Genomic DNA, 26,282 nt, shown 5'->3' with positions numbered 1-26,282 from the left:
TGCTTTTTTTTCCATTAATAAAACAGTGATTTGAAATTCGAAGAGTCATTAGATTATGACAAAAAAAAGTATCACAATAGCAAAGTAAAAAAACTTCTTGGAGAATTAAAAATCATGGCAAAAAAGAATATGGAAAAAAATATAGTTATTAAGCAAGACTATCTCAAGACTATCTCATGATGATAGGAAGGAAACATTCAATACATTCCTTCTGAAATTACAGTGGCATGAAAGGAGCTGTCCTGGGGGCCTGTCTTTCACCACCATACGATGCACATGAGCAGGGGCCACAGGAAGTAACAAGAGGAAAATCCCAGGGCAAGAGCCACAGAGTTTGTCAGAGAGGTGAAACAGGTAGTACTCACGTTTGTGAGGACATGGAAAGGTGAAAAGTGAAAGGATGGAAAAAGACAGTCCATCCTAAAGAGAGCAGGGGAGACTGTTATATCAGACAAAATAAACTGAAGAAAAAAAAAAAACTGCAACGAGATAAATATTGTATAATGATAAATGGTCAATTTACCAAAAAGCTGTAACAAGTAAAAATATATATACATCTAACATTAGATATCTCAGAAAAATGAAGCAAACATTGAACACGCATGTACAGACCACATGGCCCAACAAAAGCATAAAACACATGTATCTCAAGGACACATAAAACATTCTCTATGAGAGACTACATATTAGGCCAAAATTAACTATCTTAAGAGACTGATACCAGAAAAGTATCTTCCCTAACAACAACGAAATCAGATCAGATCAGTTGCTCAATCGTGTCCAACTCTTTGCAACCCCATGAATCGCAGCACACCAGGCCACCCTGTCCATCATCAACTCCTGGAATTCACTCAGACTCACGTCCATCAAGACAGTGATGCCATCCAGCCATCTCATTCTCTGTCGTTCCCTTCTCCTCCTGCCCCCAATCCCTCCCAGCATCAGAGTCTTTTCCAATGAGTCAACTCTTCGCATGAGGTGGCCAAAGTAAACACACACAAAAAAGACAATTTCTCAAATGTGGACATTAAACAGCTCACTCTTACACCACAAATGGGTCTAAGAAAAAAACCACATGGAAATTTTTAAATACATGGATGAAAATGAAAAGACAATATTACAAAATTTATAACACACAGAGAACACTGTACTAAAAGGAAAGTCTGAACTGTTAAATGCTTACAGTAAAAAAGAGAAAAGATCTTAAATCTGAAATCTATTTTTAGACCTCTAGGAAGCAGAAAACAGAAAACAAACTAAACTCGTTTAGCAGAAGGAAAAAGGTAAATAAGAAACCAGAGATACAATAGAAAGTAGAAAAATATAAAAATCAACGAACCAAGAGTTGATGTTTTGAAAAAACTGTATAGGAAAACCCCCACCTAGACTAAGGGAATGAGAAAAAAAGATTCAAATAACTAAAAACAGATATGAAACAGGAGTGATTATAACTGAGGTCAAAGAAAGTTTCTAAAGTACTATGACCAATAATGCCTATAATAACAGAATATAGGAGATACTGACAAATTCTCAGAAACATACAAACTATTTTACTTATTAAGAAATAAAAAAAGTGAGAAGCATTGAAAGTGAAAGTGTTAGCCACTCAGTCATGTCTGACTCTTTGTGACCTCATGGACTGTAGCCCACAAGGCTCCTCTGTCCATGGAATTTCTCCAGACAAGAATACTGGACTAGAGAGCCTCTCCTTTCTCCAGGCAATCTTCCGACCCAGGGATAAAACCTGGGTCTCCCACACTGCAGGCAGATTCTTTATGATTTGAGTCACTAGGGAAGCCCATTATAACTAGAGAGATTTGAAAAGTAGTCAGAAACCTCTAAGAAAAATACAGGACCAAATTCTACCAAACATTTACAAAAGAATTACCACTAATCCTGCTAATTCTATGCAGCAAGCACGATTCTAATAGTTTGATGATTTTCCAAAGACACAAGAAAGGAAAACTAGAAACCAATACCCCTGACGAATACTGATGCAAAATTAAAATACTTACAAACCAACTTCAACACATATTTAAAAGATCTGGAGAAACAGACACAGAGAACAGACGGAGCGAGAGGGGAGGAAGGAGAGGTTGAGATGTATGGAGAGAGTAACACGGAAACTTACATTACCCTATATAAAGTAGAGAGCCAATGTGATTTGCTGACTGACTCAGGGAACTCAAATAGTGGCTCTTTAACAACCTACAGGGGTGGGATAGGGAGGAAGATGGGAGAGAGGGGACATATGTATACCTATGGCTGATTCATGTTGGTATTTGGCAGAAAACAACAACTTCTGTAAAGCAATTATCCATCAATTAAAATAATTTAAATAAATAAATAAAAAGATTTGACACCATAACCAAACGGATTTTATTCATGTAAGGCAAGGAGAAGTCCATATACAAAAATCAATTAATATGACACACTACATTAACAGATTAAAGGGGAAAAAAAACAGGATCATCTCGATGCAGGAAAAACCATTCAACAAAAATTTGACAACCTTTCAAGATGGAACACTCAACAAACTACAAACAATACATTATACCAACATCAACATAATAAATGCCATTATGAAAAGAGAACAACAATGGGGAAAGAACGAAAGCTTTTCCTCTGAGGTCAAGAAGAAGGCAAGGATGCACACTCTGCACTACAGTTCAACAAAGCACTGAAACCCTTAGAGCAATTAGATGAGAAAAAGAAATCAAAGGTACCCAAATTGAAAAAGAAGTAAACTTATCTTCTTTCCAACATGACAAAGTTTCATCAGTAAAAATCATAAAGAATACAAAAGAAACATGCTATATCAAAAAAGGTTCTTTAATAACCACCAAAGGATCAATCAACCAATTAACTCATTAAAACTGCCATGACAATCTTTGTAGAAGCAGAATAAAACATGGTGAATGTCAGAGAACTATTCAAAGAGCAAACAGCAAAACTCTTGAAGAAGGAAGATGGAGGTCTTTCTATTTCAACAACTATTACAAGGTAATCAAGGTGATGTGGTACTGGTATAAAAACAGATAAATAAACCCACTGAACAGAACATAGTACTCAGACATACTTCTTTGTGTATATGTAAAGTATATTCACAAGGATGTCAAGATACACAAAAGGGAAAGGACAGGCTCAACTGATCTGATTCCCAGATTTGACCAGCTATTGTGCATACTAACACGTGACTTCCACATGCAGTTTCCTTACCCTGGTTGACAGCACACAGAGCATCCAGATAGGCCCTAAGCAATCCCTGCTGCCCAAGAGTACTGAGACCCTGTTTCCAACCTGTGGGAGAGAAGTCCTGCCCAGGATGGTGCCCAGGGGAGCCTCCTCACAAGGGCCAGGTCACCAGGTCATGGGGAGATGGGATCTAAGTGGAGACGACAGGGCCTGAGGGAAGGCCCCAGGTGAGTGTGCGTGTACAGGAGTCAGACAGGACACTCCAAAGTCAGACACGATTAGTGAGTCCAGAGAAGGGCATTTCAGGAAGGACAGACTAAATATGACCTTACCTGAGAAACAGCCATGCCTCACTCCTTTTCTTTCCTCTTTCTTAACTTCAGGGCTTCCTCAGGCAACACAAGTCTTCAGAGGTCTATCATTAAAGTTGAAAACATACTGTTTAATGCTTAGAGTCAACACATCCCCTTCCTGAGCCCCAACCACACACACAGCAAAGCCCTCACCACGAGGAACAGACAGCCCCCTGTGGCCACTGTCTCAGGAGGGACTCAGGACAGTCAACTCCCGCAGAGAGACCAACATGGGACTTTCCCACACTTTCCCTCAGATCACACTCCCCTCCTGGTGAGGCCTCACGTACACAGCAGCAGGAGGCACCTCCGCTGACCAGGCAATCTCCTTCAGGTCACACAGCAGGCCCTGATCCATCCCCACTCAGAACAGAGCATCCCCTCCTCAGCCCAGATCTGAGCCCTCAGGACTGGGAGGACTCAGAGTCCTGATGCTCAGTGAGGGATCCAGACTGGAATCAACTGGGGCATCTTAAACACTCTCGAGCTGTGGATCAACACAAACTACCTGAAGGGAAATCTCTGGTCAGAGGGTACAAAACATGTGTGTCGGGAGCCGCGTTAGGCATTACTGACAAAATGGGAGGCACGGCCCCAACCCCCTCTCCTTGTCCCACAGGCACAGACCCGGGATGAAGGAGTTAGGTCTTGTGATTCTGACTTGTTTTTTCCTTTCCTCAGTTGAGTTGACTGAAAAGAATGTTAAGGTGCTTATTGTCCTTGAGAGGAGCATGAGAAGGCACAAAGCCTTGTGCAGTTGTGCCCAGAGAAGAATCCATAAAGTTGACATTTGTTCAAGGATCTTTACAAAGAGTGTTCCAGGATGAGCACGCAGGCTGCAGCTTGAGGCCATGGGAAGGATTGTCATCTGAGACCTATTTGTGAGGGAAATGTTTATGGCAAAGGAAGTTTGCTGAATTTAGGGTTTAGGAATAATTAAGAATAGTTAGAAGCTAAAAATTTAAGGAATGTTGTAGTGCTAGCATATTTTACTATAGCTTATAGAGATTAGGAATTTCAGAGATATTAATAGCTAGAAGCCATTTCAGGAGATAGTGAACTTAGGGTGCTAGGGGCAAACAGGATTTAGAAAGGTAAGAAATAAACTGAGGAATGTGGTATGCAGCCCAGACATAAGCATGAGTTACAATGTAATCACAAGTTAAACAGGATTCTGAGAGAATTGCTGAAGTAGAAACTCTGTTTGAAGGGCAACAATGTTTTATGGAGACAATAAATCTGGGTGAGGGGAAACTGAAAATGCCAAACTTCTGGCCTAATGCTTTTGTCAAAGTATAAAAGAGAACCTGAAGCTTGAAATAAACATGCAGTCCCCTACCTTGAGTCAGAGGCTGCATCATTCTCCGCCGACACCACTCATCTCTTCAGGCTGATTCCCTGGCTGCTGGAGCTGGACTCCGGGACATGTGTACGCAAAATGGATCATCAATGACAAGTGAAGCCTGGACTGAGCACCATTCAGAGCAGAAAAGCACCCCCAATTCTCTTTTCCTTTACCAGCCTTACTAAGGTGTAACTAACAAAAATGGTATAAATGTACTATGTACAAAGTGATCATGTGATAGACTCATACACTGAATAATTAATATACTCGAGTAAGTTATACATCCACCTATGAGTACACTGTATTATATCCCTCTGGGCGAATCTTAAGGATACAGAAACACTACAGGGCAGCATGAAGTACCTCAGATCCCCAGAACTTACTTATTTTACAACTGAAAACCTCTACTCTTTGACTACCAGTGCCCAATTTCCTCTTCCACTCAGCTCCTGGAAACAGCCTTATTACTCGATGGCTTTATGAGTTTGACAATTCTAGTTTCCACATACTGTCTGTCCTCCTTTGTCAGGCTTATTTAACTTGGCATAATGTTCTCTAGGTTCATTCATTCTGGCATAAATGCAGGATCCTTGATTTTTATATTTATATATAGAGAAAAAATAGTTCATGAATATACAGTATATAATAAATATTTCTATACCACACTTCTGTTACCTATACTTTTGTCAAGAGACATCTGGGCTGTGTCTACGCCTTGGCTACTGCAAATCCAGTCACACTCATGGGACTGTGGACATATCCCTGAAAAACTGATTGCTTTTCCTTTGGATATCTGTCAGAAATGGGTTTGATAGACTGTAGGCCTGTTCTATATTAACTTGTTAAGGAACTTCCATTTTCCAACATAGCAGTACCATTTACATTACCACCAACAGTGCAGTTAAGATTCCGTGTTTTCTGTACTGTGCCTGTATGTGTGCTTATTTGGGGAGGGACAGGAGTGGATAACAGAGAACGCAGCCTGGCAGCAAGACAGTTGCAGCTACATCTTCTAGAGGATAAGCCTCCAGGCTGCAGATCACTGTGGCATCGCTGCCCTCTGATTTTTTGGAGCCATCCTCCCCTATGTCATAGGACTTTATGACTCTTTTCAGGTTGGGCCCAGAGATCCCTATCGAGCAGGACCACCTTATAACAAGCATTCTGTGATCTTAACCTTAGTACTCCTATTTTCCCGGCAGGACTCAAACAAACTTACAAACTTTCATGGTGTCCAACAGAGTGTCCACAGAGCCCACAATGAGCCTCGGACCCTCTTATACAAACACAAAGCATTCCAAGCCCTGATAACTCATGCATGAGGCAAAATACAAAAGAGGACACCCAAGGATCCACAGACACAAGACACCATATTTTCATTTACAGTGAGTGATCCAGGTCAAACATCAAAATCTCCAAAGACTATGAAAACGACGGATCATTCCAATGATGCACATGGCCCACTGAGACCTCAGCATCTTCCAAGGAAACAATCCAGATTCTCTTGGCATCTTCGCAAATGCACATGAAGCTTTCTTCACTGGCAACCCCAAGTACACAATGATACCAAAGTTGATGCAAAAAATGACCTGAGATGTTCCCTGTTATTCTATGGTGCCTGCCTGTTAAAAGAGCCAACAAAAGCCAGGGAGTGGAGTGGATGCTGGGGGCACCTGCTAGAACCAGCCCCTCAAGCCCAAGGCTCCCATCCTCCTGCACCCACAGGTATCTGCGGTATTCAGCTCAACCCATGTCCAGTCATCTAAAGACATTTCCAGTATCAGGTACTGCAGCCACGCTGGGAAGAAGAGGAACACTATGAGCCCTAAAAAGAGGGGAACCAGGAAGGACTCAAAATAACCCATGAAGAAGGGCATTAATTTCTGCTGATGGCAACTGATACAGAGGCAATAAACCTGGGTAACATGAGAGAGACTGTTAGGAGGGGATGGGGAGACCTCTATGAGCCTAGACTTGAAGAGTGACAAAGGGCCTGAGCCAGGGTGACCTGAAGATGAGAAAAGGAACTACAACACCAGACAGAAATGGTTTTGGTATTTGGAAATAGAAAAAAGGTAAATGAGACCAGGACAGGTTGAACCATGAGCAAAGGGTCAGCTCCGGGGATGAGGCTGGAGACACTGACAGGGCCCTGAGCTTGACAGAGGGCTGTGGAGCCACAGCAATGAGTCAAGCTTTTGTCCAAGAACAAATGAAAGCCCAGTGGAGGTCTGAACATCAGGACGTAAAACAACAAAAAAAAATCTCCCTTCAGATTTAGCCTTATTCATAGAAGTCATCTAATTCTGAGCCTGTGATCCTGCCCCATCCTACAGTTTTCCTTTTCATTTTTCATTCAGGGAGGACTGGGATCTATTTAAAATTCGAATTACCACCAGAAACTCCCTCCAAACCAGAACTGCCACACACAGACACACAGCCAATTTGGCTAATCATTTCAGGGGTCAGTGTTGCTCACACTCAGAATTTCAGTCTAATCTCTCATTTCCATGTTACAAGTGGGCTCCCTCAGGCCCAGAGAGAAGCCGTTTATGAGAAGGTCTGAGCTGAGTGAAGAGAACCGGGTATAACTGAATAATGAAATGGGAGGCTGAAGGGCAAGGGGGCCAAGTTTGTCCTTATTGCCCATCCCATTTAACACCAGAAACATCTGTCATGTATCTGAGCAAAAGAAACTTTTCTTTCAAGATTGGGTCAAAGTGATACCAAGCAGGTAATTCTTTATTATAAGACTGCAGTAAAATATTTTAAAAATACAGAATTTCAAATATATATCCACTGGTACAAAAAACAGTGTAAGCAGTCAGCTTAGAAACATGATCTGAGCAATCTGTTTCATTATGAATAGAGAGGCTCTGTTGGAGGTTCCAGGTCAATCCAGCCCATCCTTCCTCAGTTGCACAGAAAAGTTAAAAAGGTACCTGAGGGAAACATCTTCATATCAACACACAGCTCACTTTTTTTCACTGATCATAGAAAATGGAGAAAACAGACCATTGGACTAACCAGTTAAAGTAGGTTTTTTTTTCTTTTTTTGAAAGGAAAGAATGAAGCATTTTATTTTGTTGGTTTTATCATGTTAAATGTTCTTTTATTTTCCCTTTTCTCAAAGAAATGCTTTTAATTTCACAAGATCTAATGTCATACCTCTGTTATTCTCTGGTAAAGAGCTGAGACCAGAAATATCCATTTGTGTGTGCACACATAAACACATACACACAATTCATGTCCTTGGTAAAACCACAGTTGAAAATATGTCTATTTTATTACACGATGTTGAGAGGGTAACAGGCAGGAAGGCCAGGGGGTCTCCAAATGGAGGAAATAGGCTGCAAGTGTCAGGCATTTTTATCTCCTTTAAGCAGCAGGAGGAAACAAACTGGGTCTCCAAAGGGAGGAAATAGGTTGCAAGTGTCAGACATTTTTAACTCTCTTAAGCAGCAGGAGGAAACAAACTACCGATATTTTTTTCCTTCTCTGTACAAATTTAAAAGGAGGTTTCACTTAAAATACTGTGTTGTCATAATGACACCTGGGGTCAGACACTCAAGACAATCAGGACTGAAGGTGCCCAGGGGTCCCCACACAAGCTCCTGTTTACAGCTGAGGAACCCCGGGTATTAATAACTGTTGGGGGCCAATTCGTCGATTTCCTTTTAGATACTGGGCAACTTACTCCGTGCTTACTGAAGCCCCTGGCCCACTTCCTTCCCAATCCGCTTCCATAATGGGACTGTCTGGACAAGCCAAAGGGTATTATTTCAGTTATTCTTTACGTTGTAACTGAGATTCTGTGCTATTTTCACACGAGTTTCTGATTGTGCCAGAGTCTCCCTCACCCCTTTTGGGGAGGAATATACTGAACAAGGTTGACACCTCTGTTTTCATAAATATGGAGCCCTCCCTTTCTCTCCCTTTAGTTGAACAAAATATAAATCCTAGAGTACGGGCTGATGGAAAATCTGTGGGTCAAGCACAAAATGCTATTCCTATAGTTGTCAAGCTCAAAGACCCACTTATTTCCACATAAGAAGCAGTATCCACTGAAAACTGAGGTTAAGGAAGGGTTAAAACCCATCATCGAAAATTTAAAGGAGCAGGGACTATTAGTTCCATGTAACAGTCCATGCAACACTCCTATTTTTGATATAAAGAAATCAAATGGTAAATGGAGACTAGTTCAAGGTTTACAAATAATAAACGAGGCTGTAGTTCCTTTACACCCTGTGGTGCCTAATCCTTATACTCTATTGTCTGAAATTCCTGAACGAGCCAAATATTTCTCAGTAATTGATTTAAAAGATGCTTTCTATTCTGTGCCTTTGGCGGAAGAAAGCAAATTTCTATTTGCCTTTGAAGACCCTATGCACCCAGCTTCTCAGTTAACCTGGACAGTTTTGCCCCAGGGATTTCGTGACAGTCCTCACTTATTTGGACAAAGTTTGTCATGGGATCTACAAAACTTTAATAGCTCTGAAGCGGTGGTGTTACAATATGTAGATGATATTTTGCTCTGTGCTGAGACAGAGGAAGCTTGTTCAGGAGCCTCAGAAGATTTCTTAAACTTTCTGGCAGGCTGCAGTTATAAGGCATCAAGAGAAAAGGCTCAGATTTGTCAACAATCTGTTAGATATCTGGGCCTAATTATATCAGAAGGGACTAGGACCATAGGCCCTAAGAAAATTAAATCCATACTAAATCATCCCCTACCTATGACTTTAAGACAATTGAGAAGATTTCTGGGAATCACAGGCTACTGTCATATTTGGATTCTGGGTTATGGGGAACTTGCCCAGCCTTTACATAAACTTATAGCTGAAACTCAGCAGGCCCCAACAGACAAACTGGTTTGGTCTCCAGATACTCAAAAGGCTTTTAAGTTTCTTCAGACTGCCCTCCTGCAAGCTCCTGCTTTGGGCTTGCTACAGGGTCAGGATTTAATTTGTCACTGAAAGAAAAGGTATGGCCTTGGGAATTTTGACACAAGCCTGAGGGCTTCACGAGCAATCTACCGCTTATCTAAGCAGAAAATTAGATGTAATTTCATGTGGGTGGGCCCACTGCCTAAGAGTAATTGGGGCAGCGGCTTTATTAGCACCTGAAGCTTTAAAAATAATTAATGGACAAAACCTTACTGTACTGACTTCTCATAAAGTGAGTGGAATCTTAAATTCTAAGGTTAATATTTGGATGGCAGACAGTAGACTTCTTAAATATCAGTCATTGTTGTTAGAAGGACCAGTAACTAAGCTGAAAGTTTGTGGAAATTTAAATCCTGCCACTTTCCTTCCTGAGAAGGAAAATGAAACACCTGATCACGATTGTTCCCAATTCCCAACTTTAAACTACGCAGCTTGGGAGGATCTAATGGATAACCCATTAGACAATCCTGACATGGAAATATTTACAGATGGCAGTTCTTTTGTTCGGGATGGAAAGCATAAAGCAGGTTACGCCATGGTGACTGCTGAACAGGTTTCAGAAAGAAAATCTCTCACCCAGGCAACCAGTACTCAGTTAGCGGAGCTTGTGGCTCTGACCAGAGTTCTAGAGTTAAGCAAAGGGCAGCGAATAAATATCTACACTGATTCTAAGTATGCTTATTTGACTTTACATGCTCATGATGCAATATGGAAAGAAAGACAGTTTAAAACAGCAACAGGAGAACCTATTAAGCATTTCAGAGACGTCGAGAGACTTTTAACTGCTATATATTGTCCTAAAGAAGAAGCTGTTATGCATTGCAAAGGGCACAGCAGGGATAAAGCAGCTGAAGGTAATCAGCTGGCTGACTGTCAAGCCAGAAAAGCAGCACTTTATGAAACCCCTTCACTGCAGACGCCTTTGATCTGGACAGGTCCTGTGGAACAGGAAATACCACAATATACTGAGGAAGAATTAGAAAGATATGAGAAAAGAGGAACTAACATTACAGATAATGGATGGTTACAGTCGGAAGATGGACGATTAATAATTGCTGAAAATGCTCTATGGAAAATTCTTAAGGATTTACACCAGAGTTTTCATTTGGGTGCAGAGAGTACTTACCAAATGGCTTCTTGTTTGTTTGAAGGTAAAAACGTAATGAAAACTTTAAAGAACATTATCAAAAGGTGTGAGGTTTGTCAGAAAAATAACCCAAAGACTGAGAACCTAGCAATAGGTGGATTACAACGAAGTGGAAAGTATCCTGGAGAGGGCTGGGAAATTGATTTTACTGATATGCCAAAAGCTAATTGATATTCTTGCTTACAAGTTTGGGTAGATACTTTTACTGGATGGATTGAAGCTTTTCCCTGTTGTAGTATGCAGGCTAAGAAGGTTATAAAGATTTTAATCCATGAAATTATCCCCAGGTTTGGGCTGCCACGGAGCCTTCAGAGTGACAATGCCTCCACATTTAAAGCTGTTGTAACTCAGGGAGTATCTAAAGCTCTAGAAATAGAATATCACTTACACTTATAAAGATTGGGAGACCCCAATCTTCAGGAAAGGTTGAAAAAGCTAATGACATTATCAAAACATATCTGTGCAAATTAACTCAAAAGATGCAGGAGAATTGGATTAAAGTCCTACCCATAGCTTTAATGAGGGCTCAAACTGCCCCCAAAAAGGAGGGACTGTCCCCCTTTGAATGTAATTATAGAAGGCCTTTCTTACACACAGATATCGTTACAGACCCTGAAGCCTTGGAATTAACTAGTTATGTAACTCAGCTCTCAGCTCTTCAACAGGCATTAACAGAACTCTGGGAGACAACTCCTGACCCAGCCTCTGAGTCAAGCAAGCCTCTATTTGAGCCAGGGACCGAGGTCCTCATAACAACATTGGGATCTGGGGGCCCATCCCTCAAGCCCCTCTGGGAAGGCCCTTACCAGGTTATTCTTTCTTCTCCCACAGCTGTCAAAGTGCCAGGAATTGATTCGTGGGTACATCACACTTGAGTTAAGAGGTGGCACCCTGACCAGAACTAAGTGACTTCATTTTATGTCTTTACTTTCTATGCTCTGACTTCGTACTTTTCAGATGGGCCTGATAATCTATATGAGCCTACTTCAGCTGACTCCAAAAATCCTGAGTGTGCCGTTTGATCCTCAAGACAAAGCCTTCCTGTCCTGGGCTCACCCCTACGCTGCATTCCACAACTGGTCTAACTGCTGGGTCTGTGGAGCACTCCCCTCTTCATCGGTGAAAGGCTTCCTGTGGTGAACATCTCCACTTCAAGAAAAAGACTTTCTCCAAGTCTGCAAATACCTTTGACAACAATCATATGTGATGCCTCTTCTTCATCAGATGACATCTACCAGCCCTAAAATGGACTGGTGCAACACTTTGTACTTTAACTATGGACATAACATGACTTTTAATTTTGATTATACATTGTCTCGGTTTAATGACTATTGTGCTACACATAACACAAATGGGTCTGGATCTAATGGTTTTTTTTACCTGATGTTTATCAAATATGGGATGAGGTTATATGGCTAACTCCTGAAAAAGGACATCTAGTATCTACTGCCCCTATATGCTGGGAACAAACAGAGCCATCCCCAAAAGTTAGCCAACAACTTAATTACAATGATTGGAAACAATTGGGATTTTTGCCTCAGGAAATATGCAACGTAATCATTCCCATGTTTTCCAACCCTGATTCAGGTCCTCCCTTTGTCTGGCCAGGCACTAATTGGGACTGGATATCTCAGTCAGCTGGCTTGCTCCAAACGGGACCTATTGGATATGTGGCTCTTACCTATGGGCATGGCTTCCCCTTGGTTGGATAGGGTGATGCATCCTGGGTCTAGCCTTTACTCACAGCTTTATATTTTCAGAGCTTCCAGAAAAGCCTGCTAATTTACACCACCTTAAAACTCGGTGGGCAAGGTCTGTATTTCACTGGTATGATTATTTGGCTGAAGTCTTTGTTCCCTCTTTGGGAACTACAGATGTTATGCTACGAGTGGATGCTTTGACTAACTTTACTCAACAGGCATTACAAGATTCTCAAAAAGCTATTTCAGCTCTTAATGCTGAATAAGCACTAATTAGAAAGGTGGTTTTACAAAACAGATTGGCTTTAGATATTCTGACAGCTGCACAAGGAGGAACTTGTGCCATTATTCATACCCAATGCTGTACATATATACCTGATAGGAGCACTAATGTTACTCATTTTACTGAACACATGAACAAGATGACTGGGGCTATGGATATTCCTGAAGCCTCAATTGCCTCATTTTGGGAGATGGTAACTAGTGCCCCATGGTGGAAAACTATCTGACTTACAATAATTCTGATTGTTTTGTTTTTGCTGTTTGCTCCCTGCATCTGTAACTGTGTAACTGGATTTGTTTCTAGTTGCATGAAAGCTTTTAAGTGACAAATGGTTGTGTTAGGGGAAGCACACTGATTGAAACCGCCCACCCTGGCCAGGCACCATAGTAACCATTTGCATGAGTTGTTTTATGACAAGAGATCCTGATACGGAATACGGAACTAATGAGCCACCACCAACCTGAAGAGTTCAGGAAAGGTCGAAAGGAGACACAGAGTGTCTGTCCACTTCCCAGAATCCCTCTTGCTAGCATCCATCTTGGCTGAGCGATGCATGTGCCACCAGGAAAGACTCTGAATTAGAATGATTGGCTAAAGACCACCCGGAAACTAATCTCATCACCATAAAACCCGAGACTCGGAGCCACGTGGCAGAGCAGTTCTCCTGGGTTCCCTTACCCTACTGGTCTCCACGTGGGCACCCTTTCCCAATAAAATCTCTTGCTTTGTCAGCACACGTGTCTCCTCGGACAATTCATTTCCGAGTGTTAGACAAGAGCCCAGTTTCGGGCCCTGGCAGGGGTCCCCCTTCCTGCAATAGTTGCTCAAACTCGTGCTACTGCTGCAGCTTCTTCCAACTACTACTTGGGGCCCCTGGATCAGACATCTTCAGTATGAGGGTTAGGAGAATATGCTGCCTCACCAATTTAGGGACAACACCCCTTGTCAGCTCGAAAGCAGTTATGGAACGAGAACGATGCCCCTTTTCCCTAGGCAACATAATTCTTCTAAAAGAAAAGGGGGCAATGAGACGATAACAGGCAGGAAGGCCAGGGGTCTCCAAATGCAGGAAATAGGCTGCAAGTGTCAGACATTTTTATCTCTCTTAAGTGGAAGGAGGAAACAAACTAGCGGTATTTTTTTCCTTCTCTATACAAATTTAAAAGGAGGTTTCTCTTAAAATACTGTGTTGCCATAATGACACCTGGTTTCACCTGAAGTTAACTATTCTCAAACCTTGAGTTAACCAATGCATTTTTCTTATGGAAACGTTTGTCTTAAGCTATGTTAATAGACTATGCATTTACCCCAGACTCTGTCTTCAAGTTGGTTCTGCCTAATGGCTCAAAACCTACTTCACAAACCAGTATGTTGTACTCAGATACTGTTCCCCTAATCTATGTAAACAAAACTATTTGTATGGTAATCTGGCCTTCTACAAGATTCAAGTTAATCATTTTATGGCCTGGGATGAATCATCTGGTGCCAAGATTATTCCAAAATGCATCTTATGGATGAGGGGCCTGGTGCCATTCTGAGTTTTAAAACATTCCTTTCCTTCATTAACAGACTGCTACTGACTATAATGGCACCCCACTTCAGTACTCTTGCCTGGAAAACCCCATGGATGGTGGATCCTGGTAGGCTGCAGTCCACGGGGTTGCTAAGAGTCTAAGAGTCAGACACGACTGAGCGACTTCACTTTCCCTTTTCACGTTCATGCATTGGAGAACGAAACGGCAACGCACTCCAGTGTTCTTGCCTGGAGAATCCCAGGGTCAGAGGAGCCTGTTGGGCTATGGGGTCCCACAAAGTTGGACACGACTGACACGACATAGCAGCAGCAGCAGCCCCCCCATTCTGAACCCTCTTCCACCTCCCTCCTTACCAGATCTCTCTGGGTTGTTCCAGAGCACTGGCTTTGGGTGCCCTGCTTCGTGCATCAAGCTTGCACTGATCATTCTATTTTACATATGGTAATTTACATGTTTCAATGCTATTCTCTCAAATCATCCCACCCTCACCTTCTCCCACTGAGTCCAAAAGTCTGTTCTTTACATCTGTGTCTCCCTTTGTTGCCCTGCATGTAGGGTCACTGGTACCATCTTTCTAAATTCCATATATATGCATTAATATACAGTATTTCTCTTTCTCTTTCTGACTTATTTCACTCTGTATAATAGGCTCCAGGTTCATCTACCTCATTAGAACTGATAAACGAGGTGACATTTTTGCTAAGTATGCCACAAAATAGTCTAAGATGATTTACTACTTACCAAAGAAAATTTCAAATGTATGAGATGAAGGGAAGAAAGCACTCAGGCAAGGAATGAATCTGAAAAATAGTTGAAACAAAAAACTGTGAATTATTTTTAATCTAAAAATCTGGTGTCAAAGTTTAAAAAAATGTGGAGAATAATCATATTTAGAAAAGGATGATACGAGTAGAATACTGGAAACTAAAAAAGCTTATTTCTGAAGTTAAAAATGATTACAGAAACTGAATGAATTAAGACCTATTCCAAGCTACAAAAAGCACCATACATAAAGGAGAAAATGTGAATCCGTTTAAAAAAAAAAGTGTCCCCTTAAAAACGCTACCCAATAATGATACAGTGGATAAGAATCTGCCTAACAATGCAGGGGACATGGGTTCTACTCCTGTTTCAGGAAGATCCCACAAGTACAAGCAACTAAGCCTGTGCACAACTACTGAGCCTGTGCTTTGGAACCTGGGAGCCACAACTCCTGAGCCCAGGGCACAGAACCGAAGACAACACAGACAAAAAATTAATTAAAGAAAAAAAAGCTACCACAGAGTGACACTCTAGAGTCAGTCATTTCTTGCCCCAGGTCTCTTCTTCCCTGACCTCTATCTCATGAGAGGACAAGGGAAGGGGGTCACTCACAACTCAGTGAATCAAGCCACTGCCCCAGGCTCAACAGGGTTTGCAAATGAAAGTCATCTTCTGCCACAAGTAATAAAAAAAGACACAAGCCTTATACACAGGAGTTTTGAAATTCTCAGCCTCCTCTGTATAACTAAAAAAATCATCTGTATCCAAACACCTGGATCGAGCTTATCCCTGTGTTCACCAATCTCCCTATTTCATCTGGGTCTTGGTGTCTCTTTTTCTCCCCCTCTGCTCTCCTGTTGTTCCTGTCCTATTTCCTCCCTCACACGTGTCCTGTTCCAGGCTGCTGCAATTCCTTCGCCCTCGAAATGCTCTCTCTCTCCAACCTTCCTGAGTCTTTCAAAAATCCATACCTATGTCTGCCTCTTTCTTCCCCCATTTCGGCTCCCTCTCTGCGCTCCAGATTACTCCTCTTCTCTCGCTGTGACTCTCCCTTCCTCCCCACTCTCTGGCAGGCCATGTGGCTATGCTTCCTTCCAGCCCCTTTCTTCCTCTGCTCCTTACCTCTTTCTCTGCCAGCACCATGAAACCGGCCACTTCAGATTGAGACTCGAACCCTTGAGGCGGGACTCCAACCGGGTGAAAACACAACTCGGGACTAACCCAAGAGGCCTGGACTCAAACCCGGCCAAAACCCAGTTAGGGACTCTCCACATCTGATGTCCCTCATCGCCCTTCGCCTCCCTGCTCCCATCACTGATACAGGGCAGTTCTCCCTACGCTGTTTTCCAATCCCTGGAGATCTGGCTTTCTAATTTATTAATACTTCTCTATTTTACTCACTTGGCTATTTTCAAGGCTTAACCTCTTTGACTTGACTATCCCTTTGCAAATCCCTCAGCCATTCTCACGGAGAACGCAATGGCAACCCACTTCAGTACTCTTGCCTGGAAAATCCCATGGACAGAGGAGCCTGGTAGCCCACAGTCCATGGGGTCGCTAAGAGTCGGACACGACTGAGCGACTTCACTTTCCCTTTTCACTTTCATGCATTGGAGAAGGAAATGGCAACCCACTCCCAGTGTTCTTGCCTGGAGAATCCCAGGGATGGGGGAGCCTGGTGGGCTGCCATCTACCGGGTCGCACAGGGTCCGACAGGACTAAAGCGACTTAGCAGGAGCAGGAGCAGGAGCAGCAGCAGGAGCAGGAGCAGGAGCAGGAGCAGCAGCCATTCTCAGTTTTCCTATTGGTTCTCCCTGATGCTTTTCTCCTCAGTTGCAGTTATTTCTCTCAGTCCTTCTGACTCTGCTTCTCCTGATCCTCCTGCCTCCTGAATTTACTGAGTGGGCCACAGAACGAGACGCCCCCGGACCGGAAGATCACCTTTTCCGACCGAGCTGAATTGGGCATGGAACAGCACTGGCTGTCACATGGCTGGCCCAGGTCACCTACCCTATACGGGGTGAGGGGACGGGCTGACAGGAAAGGGGGCTGCTGCGGGGCAGAAGGACCGGCCTCAGGAGACGCGAGGACAGACGGGCTGGGAGGGACGGGGCTAAGGAGCGAGACGGACTCTCCGGAATCCCGGGACCGGGGAGAGGGCGCGCGGCCTATCTGGGCTCTGCCTCTAGCGGTCGAGAAGACGACGCGGCGGGCGCGACTCCAACTCGCGAGAGAGGGCTTTACTTGGCGAGGCCAGAGGTAAAAAAGGGTTTTAAGCCGGAAAATGTCGCCTGAGGCGGTGTCTACGCGGACCGAGGGCCGAAACCGCCTCAGCAACACTTAAAACCCTAAACGAAAATATAACTGGGCCGCAACGGCAGCGGCAGCGTTTATTCGGGGCCGAGTACTGGGTGCCAGGGTTTTCAGGTCGCTGGCAATTCCCACACCATGAGGACGAGTGAGGGGGGCGGAGGTGGGGATTGGAGGGTTGGCGAGCTCTGGAAACTTACTCTAGAAGGAAGCTAAGGCGCCACTCGGGGATCTCGGCTCCGCGCTCTCCAACTTCCGGCTCTGGGTGAAAGGGCTTTTGGTATTAGAGCCGCGGCTCCCGACCAGGGGCGGGGCGAGCACCGGCTGTGCGCAGAGTTCGTGGGAGGGGCGGGCCGCGGAGGGGGGCGGGGCCTGTTACCTTGAGAGCACTAAGTTACCTTCTGTAACACTGCTCAGGTAAAAGCTTCAAGTTATGTCGGAAGCCAAGATACTTCCTCTTAAGACTAAAAGCGTTTATTCTCAATAAAAAGCTGTTTTTCACAGCATGTTGTGCTCAGATCCTGCTAGTGAGGCTGAAGCAATTCAGGGATCTGGGAACTTGGGCAGTTTTAACAAACAAGAATGGGACTAGTCTCTATATTACAAATACAAAACTCTGCCTGGGGAGAAATGGGCTATTCCCTACTCACACCCTACAAAACAGCAAACAGCATAGTGCTGAGTTCAATAAACTCAGGATCAGTACCTGGGTGTCTGAGATGGAGGACTTAAGGGATGTGATCATTTGGGTCATTAACCACAGCCTTTTAAGAGCAAGACACTTTAAATGATTATAAACTGCGTTATTGTTTCTTTTATCCAACGTGTTTTAATTATTTCCCTTTCTAAACCCAAATCTTTAAACAGTGACATACAGGGGGTTGTATAAGCAACTCTTACAATGACAAATATCATTGTGTAAGTTTAAGCTACAGAGAAAAATTAACGGATAGTATACTGTGAAACGATTATCACAATAAGTTTGCCTAGCATCCATAATTTCGTATAGATAACCTAAAAATGATTCTTGACAGTGGATTCACCAATGATTTATCAGATACAACACCAAAAGCTCACGCCAACAAAATAAAAAGAGGTAAATTGTACACATCCTAATCATCAAATATTGTGCAGTAAACCATCCTCAGCAGTGAAAAAAACATGTACACTATAATACAAAAATATTGCCAATCATATATTCAATACTAGTTTAACATCAAGAATACATAAAATACTCTAAAAAGTACTGATCACCAATTCCACCAAAGGGGTGGGGGAGCTTTCTTAACCAACCATCCCACATGTTGCAAATAAAATACAAAGAGTAACATAAAATAGAAACTTAATGACAAAAATAAAAGACAATCTTTTATAATGCATAAAAATATTAAAAAAGGAAAGTAGCTATGCCTTGAAAAAAAACAAATGATGGTTCATCACTGAAGTTATCACTCCACGACATAAGCTCTGTCATTCAGTTGCTACAAACTTAAGTGTGGAGGCAGAATGATCAATAGCACCCAGGTGACAAGCATGCAGCATCAGCAACAGTTTAGTCAACAGCCTCACAAATATGAGGGTGTGAACCTGGACAATACCCTTGTCAGGAGAAGTTCCTACACCTCTTGTTGAGGCTCAGACGGCATGGTGATAGTACACGTGAACAACACTATCACAGTGCCCTTCATGCAGGCTTTTCTGACATCACTCAAAGCCAGAAAAAGATGTACAGGTCAAGGTCTTCAGATACTTTCTCATATCACAGAACATGCTGACCACTATACTAAGTAGCTTCAAGTGGTAATTCTGTATGCAGCACGAAAATATTACAACCAATAAGGGAAAGTATTCTTCCTTAAAAATTTTCTCTTACCCAGTAAACCCACACCACAGAGAGTCCATGAGGAGCTGCCCCTTAAACACAGGCAGATTACCACAGCAAAGAAACTGGACATGACTTCAGACCCTAGAGCCACATACTTCAAAATCCAACTTAAAAGGAAACATTATACAAACTAAGGAGAAAGCAAAGTCAGGAAGAGTCTACAGTCCCAGACTAGACAGACCAGTACAAGAGCGGAAAACTATGTGATGTGGGGGTTTCATATCCTAAGACCTTGAGATGGGACTATTTGGTCCACCCAGAGATGCCAAGCTAAGGGCCTGAAAGATTGCCACATTTTCCCTTTGTTGGACTGCTCTCCTTATAGTTTTCCTAAGTAACAGGCACAGAAGATTCAATCCACCAGCCTATTCCACACACCCTGACATGTATGGTAGCAAAAGGAGAACAGCAGAAATGGCTGAGGGATCTCAAGAGGCAGACAGGGACTGAGACAGTTCCATACAGGTTCTGAGGTGCCAGATAAAATTAAAGAGCAGCCAGTACTTTCCCATTTTCTGATTATATCTTCGAAATATGGTAACTGTGATGAAAGCAGCACCGGATCAGGGGTTAGATGCTTGGGCCATCAGCTCTGATCTATGTGGACTAAGAATTGAGTAGCCAATAGATCCAAGCCCACAATGAGAAGAGGGTGCAAGGCAGCCCAGTAAGGCAGCCCACCTCATGCTCCTCACACTCAAGACCAACCAGCTCACAGCAGGGAGATGACGAGTATTGTGGATACAAACCTTGCCTTTGTGTCTGATGGAGCTGCAGCACCACTGGTGGGTGAAAGAATACATGATACATGTTGAAGGACAGGCTGAGAACTCGGGGAAAGGTTAAGCTTCCTCTGGGAATTTAATAAACAAACTTCTCTTCGGCCAAAGATCTGAGAGAGTCAATTCCTAGGTAGGTTGATAAGTCCGGGGTACCCGAGGAGGAGAAAGGGGTCTGGGGCTCTCGAGGAGGATAGAGAGCGGTCTGGAATTCTCAAGGAGGAGAAAAGGACAACCTTTGTTCTTTAAGCCCAGAGCTGATGATTACGCAACAAAACAACTCAGCTTAAACTCTGTACTGATCAGAGACATTACTTTGCCAACAAAGGTCCGTCTAGTCAAGGCTATGGTTTTTCCAGTGGTCATGTATGGATGTGAGAGTTGGACTGTGAAGAAAGCTGAGTGCCGAAGAATTGATGTTTTTGAACTGTGGTGTTGCAGAAGACTCTTGAGAGTCCCTTGGACTGCAAGGAGATCCAACCAGTCCATTCTAAAGGAGATCAGTCCTGGGTGTTCTTTGGAAGGAATGATGCTAAAGCTGAAACTCCAATACTCTGACCACCTCATGTGAAAAGTTGACTCATTGGAAAAGACTCTGATGCTGGGAGGGATTGGGGGCAGGAGGAGAAGGGGATGACAGAGGATGAGATGGCTGGATGGCATCACTGACTCGATGGACATGAGTTTGAGTTAACTCTGGGAATTGGTGACAGACAGGGAGGCTTGGCGTGCCGCAATTCATGGGGTCGCAAAGAGTCAGACACGACTGAACTGAACTGAAAGTAATATAACAACAATGTATCCTGCTTGAGGACATGTTTCTCCTTCTTGAGAACCTTGTGATTAATCCTGTCATCTTGAAATGTAAATTCTGGGCATGGGTCTGGTAAGACCTTTACAACCTTGAGACATTCTTTTGACTTACTGTAATAACCAACTGAGAAAGTATATAGCTCCCTTGCTAAGACTAGCAAGGGAGGGCATTCTCCATCCCCCTTCTGATGTCTATGTCAGAAGCTTTCTCTGTCCCATTTCATACTTTAATAAAACTGCTACACAAAAGCTCTTGAGTGATCAAGCCTGGTCTCTGATCCCAAAGCTATATCTTCTTCTTCAGAGATCATGAATCTGACATTGTTCACCATAAGTTATCACCTCTATGTACCATAAGAAGAGGTTTCCAACCACTATTAATGTTGTGCTTTCCTCTCTGCCCTGAAATCTCATCTCTGTTCGCACTTTTGATACATTCCCGTCCATTTCGGGGGTTTGTTTCGTTTTCAAAACAAGTATCTCAAACTAAAATATATGATGTATGAAAAGAGCACACCTAACATTGTTCTCAATGGTGAAAGACTGAAAACTTTTCCTCTGAGATCGGGAAGAAGGCAAGGACGCGCACTCTGCATCACTGTTCAACAAAGGACTGAAACCCCTAACCAGAGCAATTAGACAAGAAAAAGAAATCAAAGCTTCCTAAAGTGAAAAATTAGAAAGTTACCTTCTTCCCTAGAGGACAAGATGTTTTATGTATAAACTGTAGATTCCACACAGACACAAAAACCCCCTGCCACATCAAAGAGCAATTTTAGCAAACTTGCAGGATACAAAAATGAACGTGCAAATCAGCTGCATTTCTGTACACAGTGAACAATGTTAAAAGAAAATCACATAACAATTTTATTTACTATTGTATTAAAAATGGATGAAATATTTAGGAATAATTCACCAAGGAGGTGAAACATATACACTGAAAACTACTTAACCATTTCTAAAAGAAACCCAAAATAAACAAATAAATCTAGTAGTCATGGGCTGGAAATCTCAGTACTCTATATTTCCAAGTTACTCAAAGTGCTCCACAGATTTAATGAATTCATTATGAAACTTACAATAGAAATGTTTGCAGAAATAGAAAAAACTTGCCAGAAGTCATAAAGAATCTCAAGGGGACCACAAACAGCAAAAATACTCTTCAATAAGTACAAAGATGCAAGATGAAGGCTACCCTTTTTAAAATTTCAAGCCATATCACAATATAATCCAGATGGTGTAGTACTGGCATAAACACGGATTTATACACCAAGGGAACAGAAGAGAATGTTCAGAAACAACCATTTGCATATATTTAAAATCTAATGACAAGGATGCTAAGAAAACCCAGTGGAAAAAAGACAGTTGCCATAACAAATGGTGAGTCTATGGGTTAAACAATGAAGAGGAAACCTCACCTCCATCAAAAGTAAAAACATCTCTGTGCCAAACCACGAAATGAACACCGTGAAAAGACAAAATCTGAAGAATGAAGGCAATGAAAGTGAATTTCCAGCTCTCAGAGATTTAGATTCATGTCACAATTTGAAACAGATGATGGAATAGCACACCCTCTATCACTGATACCTGATTCTGAACTTTCCATCCCATTTCCAATCAAGATTTTGAAGTCACTGACTCACTCATTAGCTTCAATTACCTTAGAACAAATTTCCCTTTTTAGGTCTTCTTCCAGATTTTACCAGGTACTGCGCAGTGATGGCACCCCATTGCAGTACTCTTGCTTGGAAAATCCCATGCATGGAGGAGCCTGGTAGGCTGCAGTCCATGGGGTCGCTAAGAGTCGGACACAACTGAGTGACTTCACTTTCCCTTTTCACTTACATGCATTGGAGAAGGAAATCGCAACCACTCCAGTATTCTTGCCTGGAGAATCCCAGGGACGGGGGAGCCTGGTGGGCTACCGTCTATGGGGTCGCACAGAGTCCTACACAACTAAAGCGACTTAGCAGCAGCAGCAGTGCATGTTAATACCTGACTTCCACCCACAGCTTCTTAATCCTGATTGACAGAGAGCAGACTGCACATCCAGAAGGACCCGAGACAATCCCTGCTGCCCAACAGCACTGAGACCCCTTCTCAAACCTGTGGGGGTAAAGCCCTGCCCAGGATGGTGCCCTCCACACAAGGTCCAGGCCACTGGGTCATGGGGAGATGGGATCTAAGTGGAGACGACAGGCCCTGTGGGAAGTTTCCTGGTGAGTGTGCATGTACAGCTGTCAGGAAGGATACTTCAGAGTCAGAGATGATTAGTAAGTCCAAAGAAGGGATTTCAGGAAGGACAGACTGAGAATCAACTGAGAATATGATTTTACCTGAGAAAGAGCCATTCCTGTTTTCTTTCCTTTTTTCCTCCTCTTCCCAGCTTCTTCCTCAGACAATGTAAGTTTTTAGAAGTTGATCTTGCAAGTGGAAAACAGGCTGCTTAAGGCTTAGAATCAACATCCCCCCTTCGTTTGCCACAACCACAAAAACAGGAAGACCTCACTATGTGGAACAGTCCTTTGGTGTCCACTGCCTCAGGTGGGATGCTGTTTCTGCCCTCCTGTTTCTTCCCTCACACCTGTCCTGCTCCCCTCTGCAACTTGTTTCTCCTCTTGCTGCTCTTCTCCCCACCCCCACCCTTCTAATTGTCCTAAATATCTACACATCTGTCTCTTTCTCCAACTCTGCTCCCTCTCTGCCTTCTTGTCACACGCCTTCTCTCCCTGTTACACTCCCACTCTGGGGCACTCCAGGTGTCTAGGCTTACTTCCTTCTCTTCTCTTCTAGTCAACATCTATCCTTGTTTCTCTCCTAGGATCACCCCTGTCAGCCCTCCTACCGCAGACGCAGGGCCCCTGTCTCTTTGTCTCCAACTCCTGGAGATCCCATGCCTTTGTCCGTTACTCTTTCACCCACCCGCTACTTTAAGGGCTAACTCTATTTCATTTTACCATCCCTTTGCAACTGCCTCAGCCATCCTGGGCGACCCCGTCGCTTCTCTCATTGTTTTCCACTTCTGACTTTGCCTTTCACTCTCAGTCACTGCTTCTTCTGATCCCCCTCGCCCACGTGTCTACAAAAATGATGAGTAAAGGAAACGCCCACCTATCAAAAGAGCACATTTTCCAACCAGCCGGACTCGAGACGGAAAAACACTGGGTGTCACACGTCCAGCCCAGGGGTGAGGAAAAGGGACTGACCAGGAAGGGAGGCCTGCGGGGCAGAACGATCGGCCTGAGGAGACACGAGGGCAGAGAGGCTGGGAGGGAGGAGGGTCTCGGGCAGGGCGGGCTCTCCAGAATCGCAGGACCGGGGAAAGGACGCAGCTTCTCCGGGAGCGGGGCTGTCGACGCGACCTCCAGTGGCCGACAGGGTGAGGCGGTGGAGGTGGGCGGGCCCGAATCCCCCTCGCGCCCGGAGACTTTACAAGGCACAGGCGTAGGTACTAACGGTTAAGTTTTAAGCAGGAAAATATCCCGAAAGGCTGTGTCTCTGGGGCCGAAGGCCGAAAAGCAAACGGCAAGGACAAGCTTCTGAGCGATTTCTAATACTCGACCTGCAACCGCGGCCTCTGGGTTTATTTGGGACGGAGGAAGGGTATTGGGATATTACTTCCGCAAAACCAGCGGGACCCTAAAGATGGGCGTGGCTAGGGCTGGTTGGACGGCTAAGCGCGCAGCACCCGTTTACACTCAGTTCAGTTCAGTTCAGTCGCTCAGTCGCGTCCGACTCTTTGCGACCCCGTGAATCACAGCACGCCAGACCTCCCCGTCCATCACCAACTCCCAGAGTTCACTCAGACTCACGTCCATCGAGTCAGTGATGCCATCCAGCCATCTCATCTGTCGTCCCCTTCTCCTCCTGCCCCCAATCCCTCTCAGCATGAGAGTCTTTTCCAATGAGTCAACTCTTCGCATGAGGTGGCCAAAGTACTGGAGTTTCAGCTTTAGCATCATTCCTTCCAAAGAAATCCTAGGGCTGATCTCCTTCAGAATGGACTCGTTGGATCTCCTTGCAGTCCAAGGGCCTCTCAAGAGTTTTCTCCAACACCACTCTGCAAAAGCATCAATTCTTCCGCGCTCAGCTTTCTTCACAGTCCAACTCTCACATCCATACATGACCACTGGAAAAACCATAGCCTTGACTAGACGGACCTTAGTTGGCAAAGTAATGTCTCGGCTTTTCAATATGCTATCCAGGTTGGTCATAACTTTTCTTCCAAGGAGTAAGCGTCTTTTAATTTCATGGCTGCAGTCACCATCTACAGTGATTATGGAGCCCCCCAAAATAAAGTCTGACACTGTTTCCACTCTTTCCCCATCTATTTCCCATGAAGTGATGGAACCAGATGCCATGATCTTCGTTTTCTGAATGTTGAGTTTTAAGCCAACTTTTTCACTCTCCACCTTCACCAAGAGACTTTTTAGTTCCTCTTCACTTTCTGCCATAAGGGTGGTGTCATCTGCATATCTGAGGTTATTGATACTTCTCCCAGCAATCTTGAGTCCAGCTTGTGCTTCCTCCAGCCCAGCGTTTCTCATGATGTACTCTGCATAGAAGTTAAATAAGCAAGGTGACAATATACAGTCTTGACGTACTCCTTTTCCTATGGAACCAGTCTGTTGTTCCATGTCCAGATCTAACTGTTGCTTCCTGACCTGCATACAGGATTTCTCAAGAGGCAGGTCAGGTGGTCTGGTATTCCCATCTCTTTCAGAATTTTCCACAGTTTATTGTGATCCACACAGTCAAAGGCTTTGGCAGAGTCAATAAAGCAGAAATAGATGTTTTTCTGGAACTTTTGCTTCTTCCATGATCCAGCGGATGTTGGCAATTTGATCTCTGGTTCCTCTGCCTTTTCTAAAACCAGCTTGAACATCTGGAAGTTCCCGGTTCATGTATTGCTGAAGCCTGGCTTGGAGAACTTTGAGCATTACTTTTACTAGCATGTGAGATGAGTGCAATTGTGCAGTAGTTTGAGCATTCTTTGGTATTGCCTTTCTTTGGGATTGGAATGAAAACTGACCTTTTCCTGTCCTGTGGCCACTGCTGAGTTTTACAAATTTGCTGGCACGTTGAGTTCAGCACTTTCACAGCATCATCTCTCAGGATTTGGAATAGCTCAACTGGAATTCCATCACCTCCACTAGTTTTGTTCGTAGTGATGCTTTCTAAGGCCCACTTGACTTCACATTCCAGGATGTCTGGCTCTAAGTGAGTGATCAC

General features: G+C 43.6%; 1 protein-coding gene and 1 long non-coding RNA gene across 5 annotated transcripts in view; both read right to left on the bottom strand.

Annotated features, from left to right (window-relative positions):
* Nucleotides 1-17,840, bottom strand: part of LOC147354446 (uncharacterized) — a 36,578-nt gene extending 18,738 nt beyond the window's left edge. Inside the window, exons 1-5 of one of the 4 annotated variants that reach the window (XM_086354081.1) lie at nucleotides 17,774-17,840; nucleotides 16,913-17,218; nucleotides 15,243-15,301; nucleotides 4,888-4,959; nucleotides 3,528-3,610 (exon numbers count right to left, since the gene is read on the bottom strand). In XM_086354081.1, the coding sequence (XP_086210207.1) occupies nucleotides 3,528-3,542 (15 nt within the window). In that variant the 5' untranslated portion in view covers nucleotides 3,543-3,610; nucleotides 4,888-4,959; nucleotides 15,243-15,301; nucleotides 16,913-17,218; nucleotides 17,774-17,840. Of the gene's footprint in view, nucleotides 1-3,527; nucleotides 3,611-4,887; nucleotides 4,960-13,426; nucleotides 13,509-15,242; nucleotides 15,302-16,912; nucleotides 17,219-17,773 lie in introns of those variants that run through there. The other 3 variants (XM_086354082.1, XM_086354080.1, XM_086354083.1) reach the window with 3 other exon arrangements.
* A 5,594-nt stretch (nucleotides 17,841-23,434) lies between these two features.
* Nucleotides 23,435-24,546, bottom strand: LOC147354445 (uncharacterized). Its single transcript, XR_015146409.1, has 2 exons — nucleotides 24,257-24,546; nucleotides 23,435-23,473 (listed from the first exon to the last, which is right to left on the bottom strand). It is a non-coding gene; the product is annotated as an uncharacterized LOC147354445 (long non-coding RNA).
* Between the last annotated feature and the right edge of the window lie 1,736 nt (nucleotides 24,547-26,282).

The sequence above is a fragment of the Bos grunniens genome, chromosome 18, assembly GCF_055505025.1.
Source record: "Bos grunniens cultivar Pamir isolate PY7600 chromosome 18, Bosgru_T2T1.0, whole genome shotgun sequence".
Lineage (NCBI taxonomy): Eukaryota > Metazoa > Chordata > Mammalia > Artiodactyla > Bovidae > Bos > Bos grunniens.
Note: the sequence above shows the minus strand (reverse complement) of the source record. Positions and strands in the feature narration are given on the sequence as shown.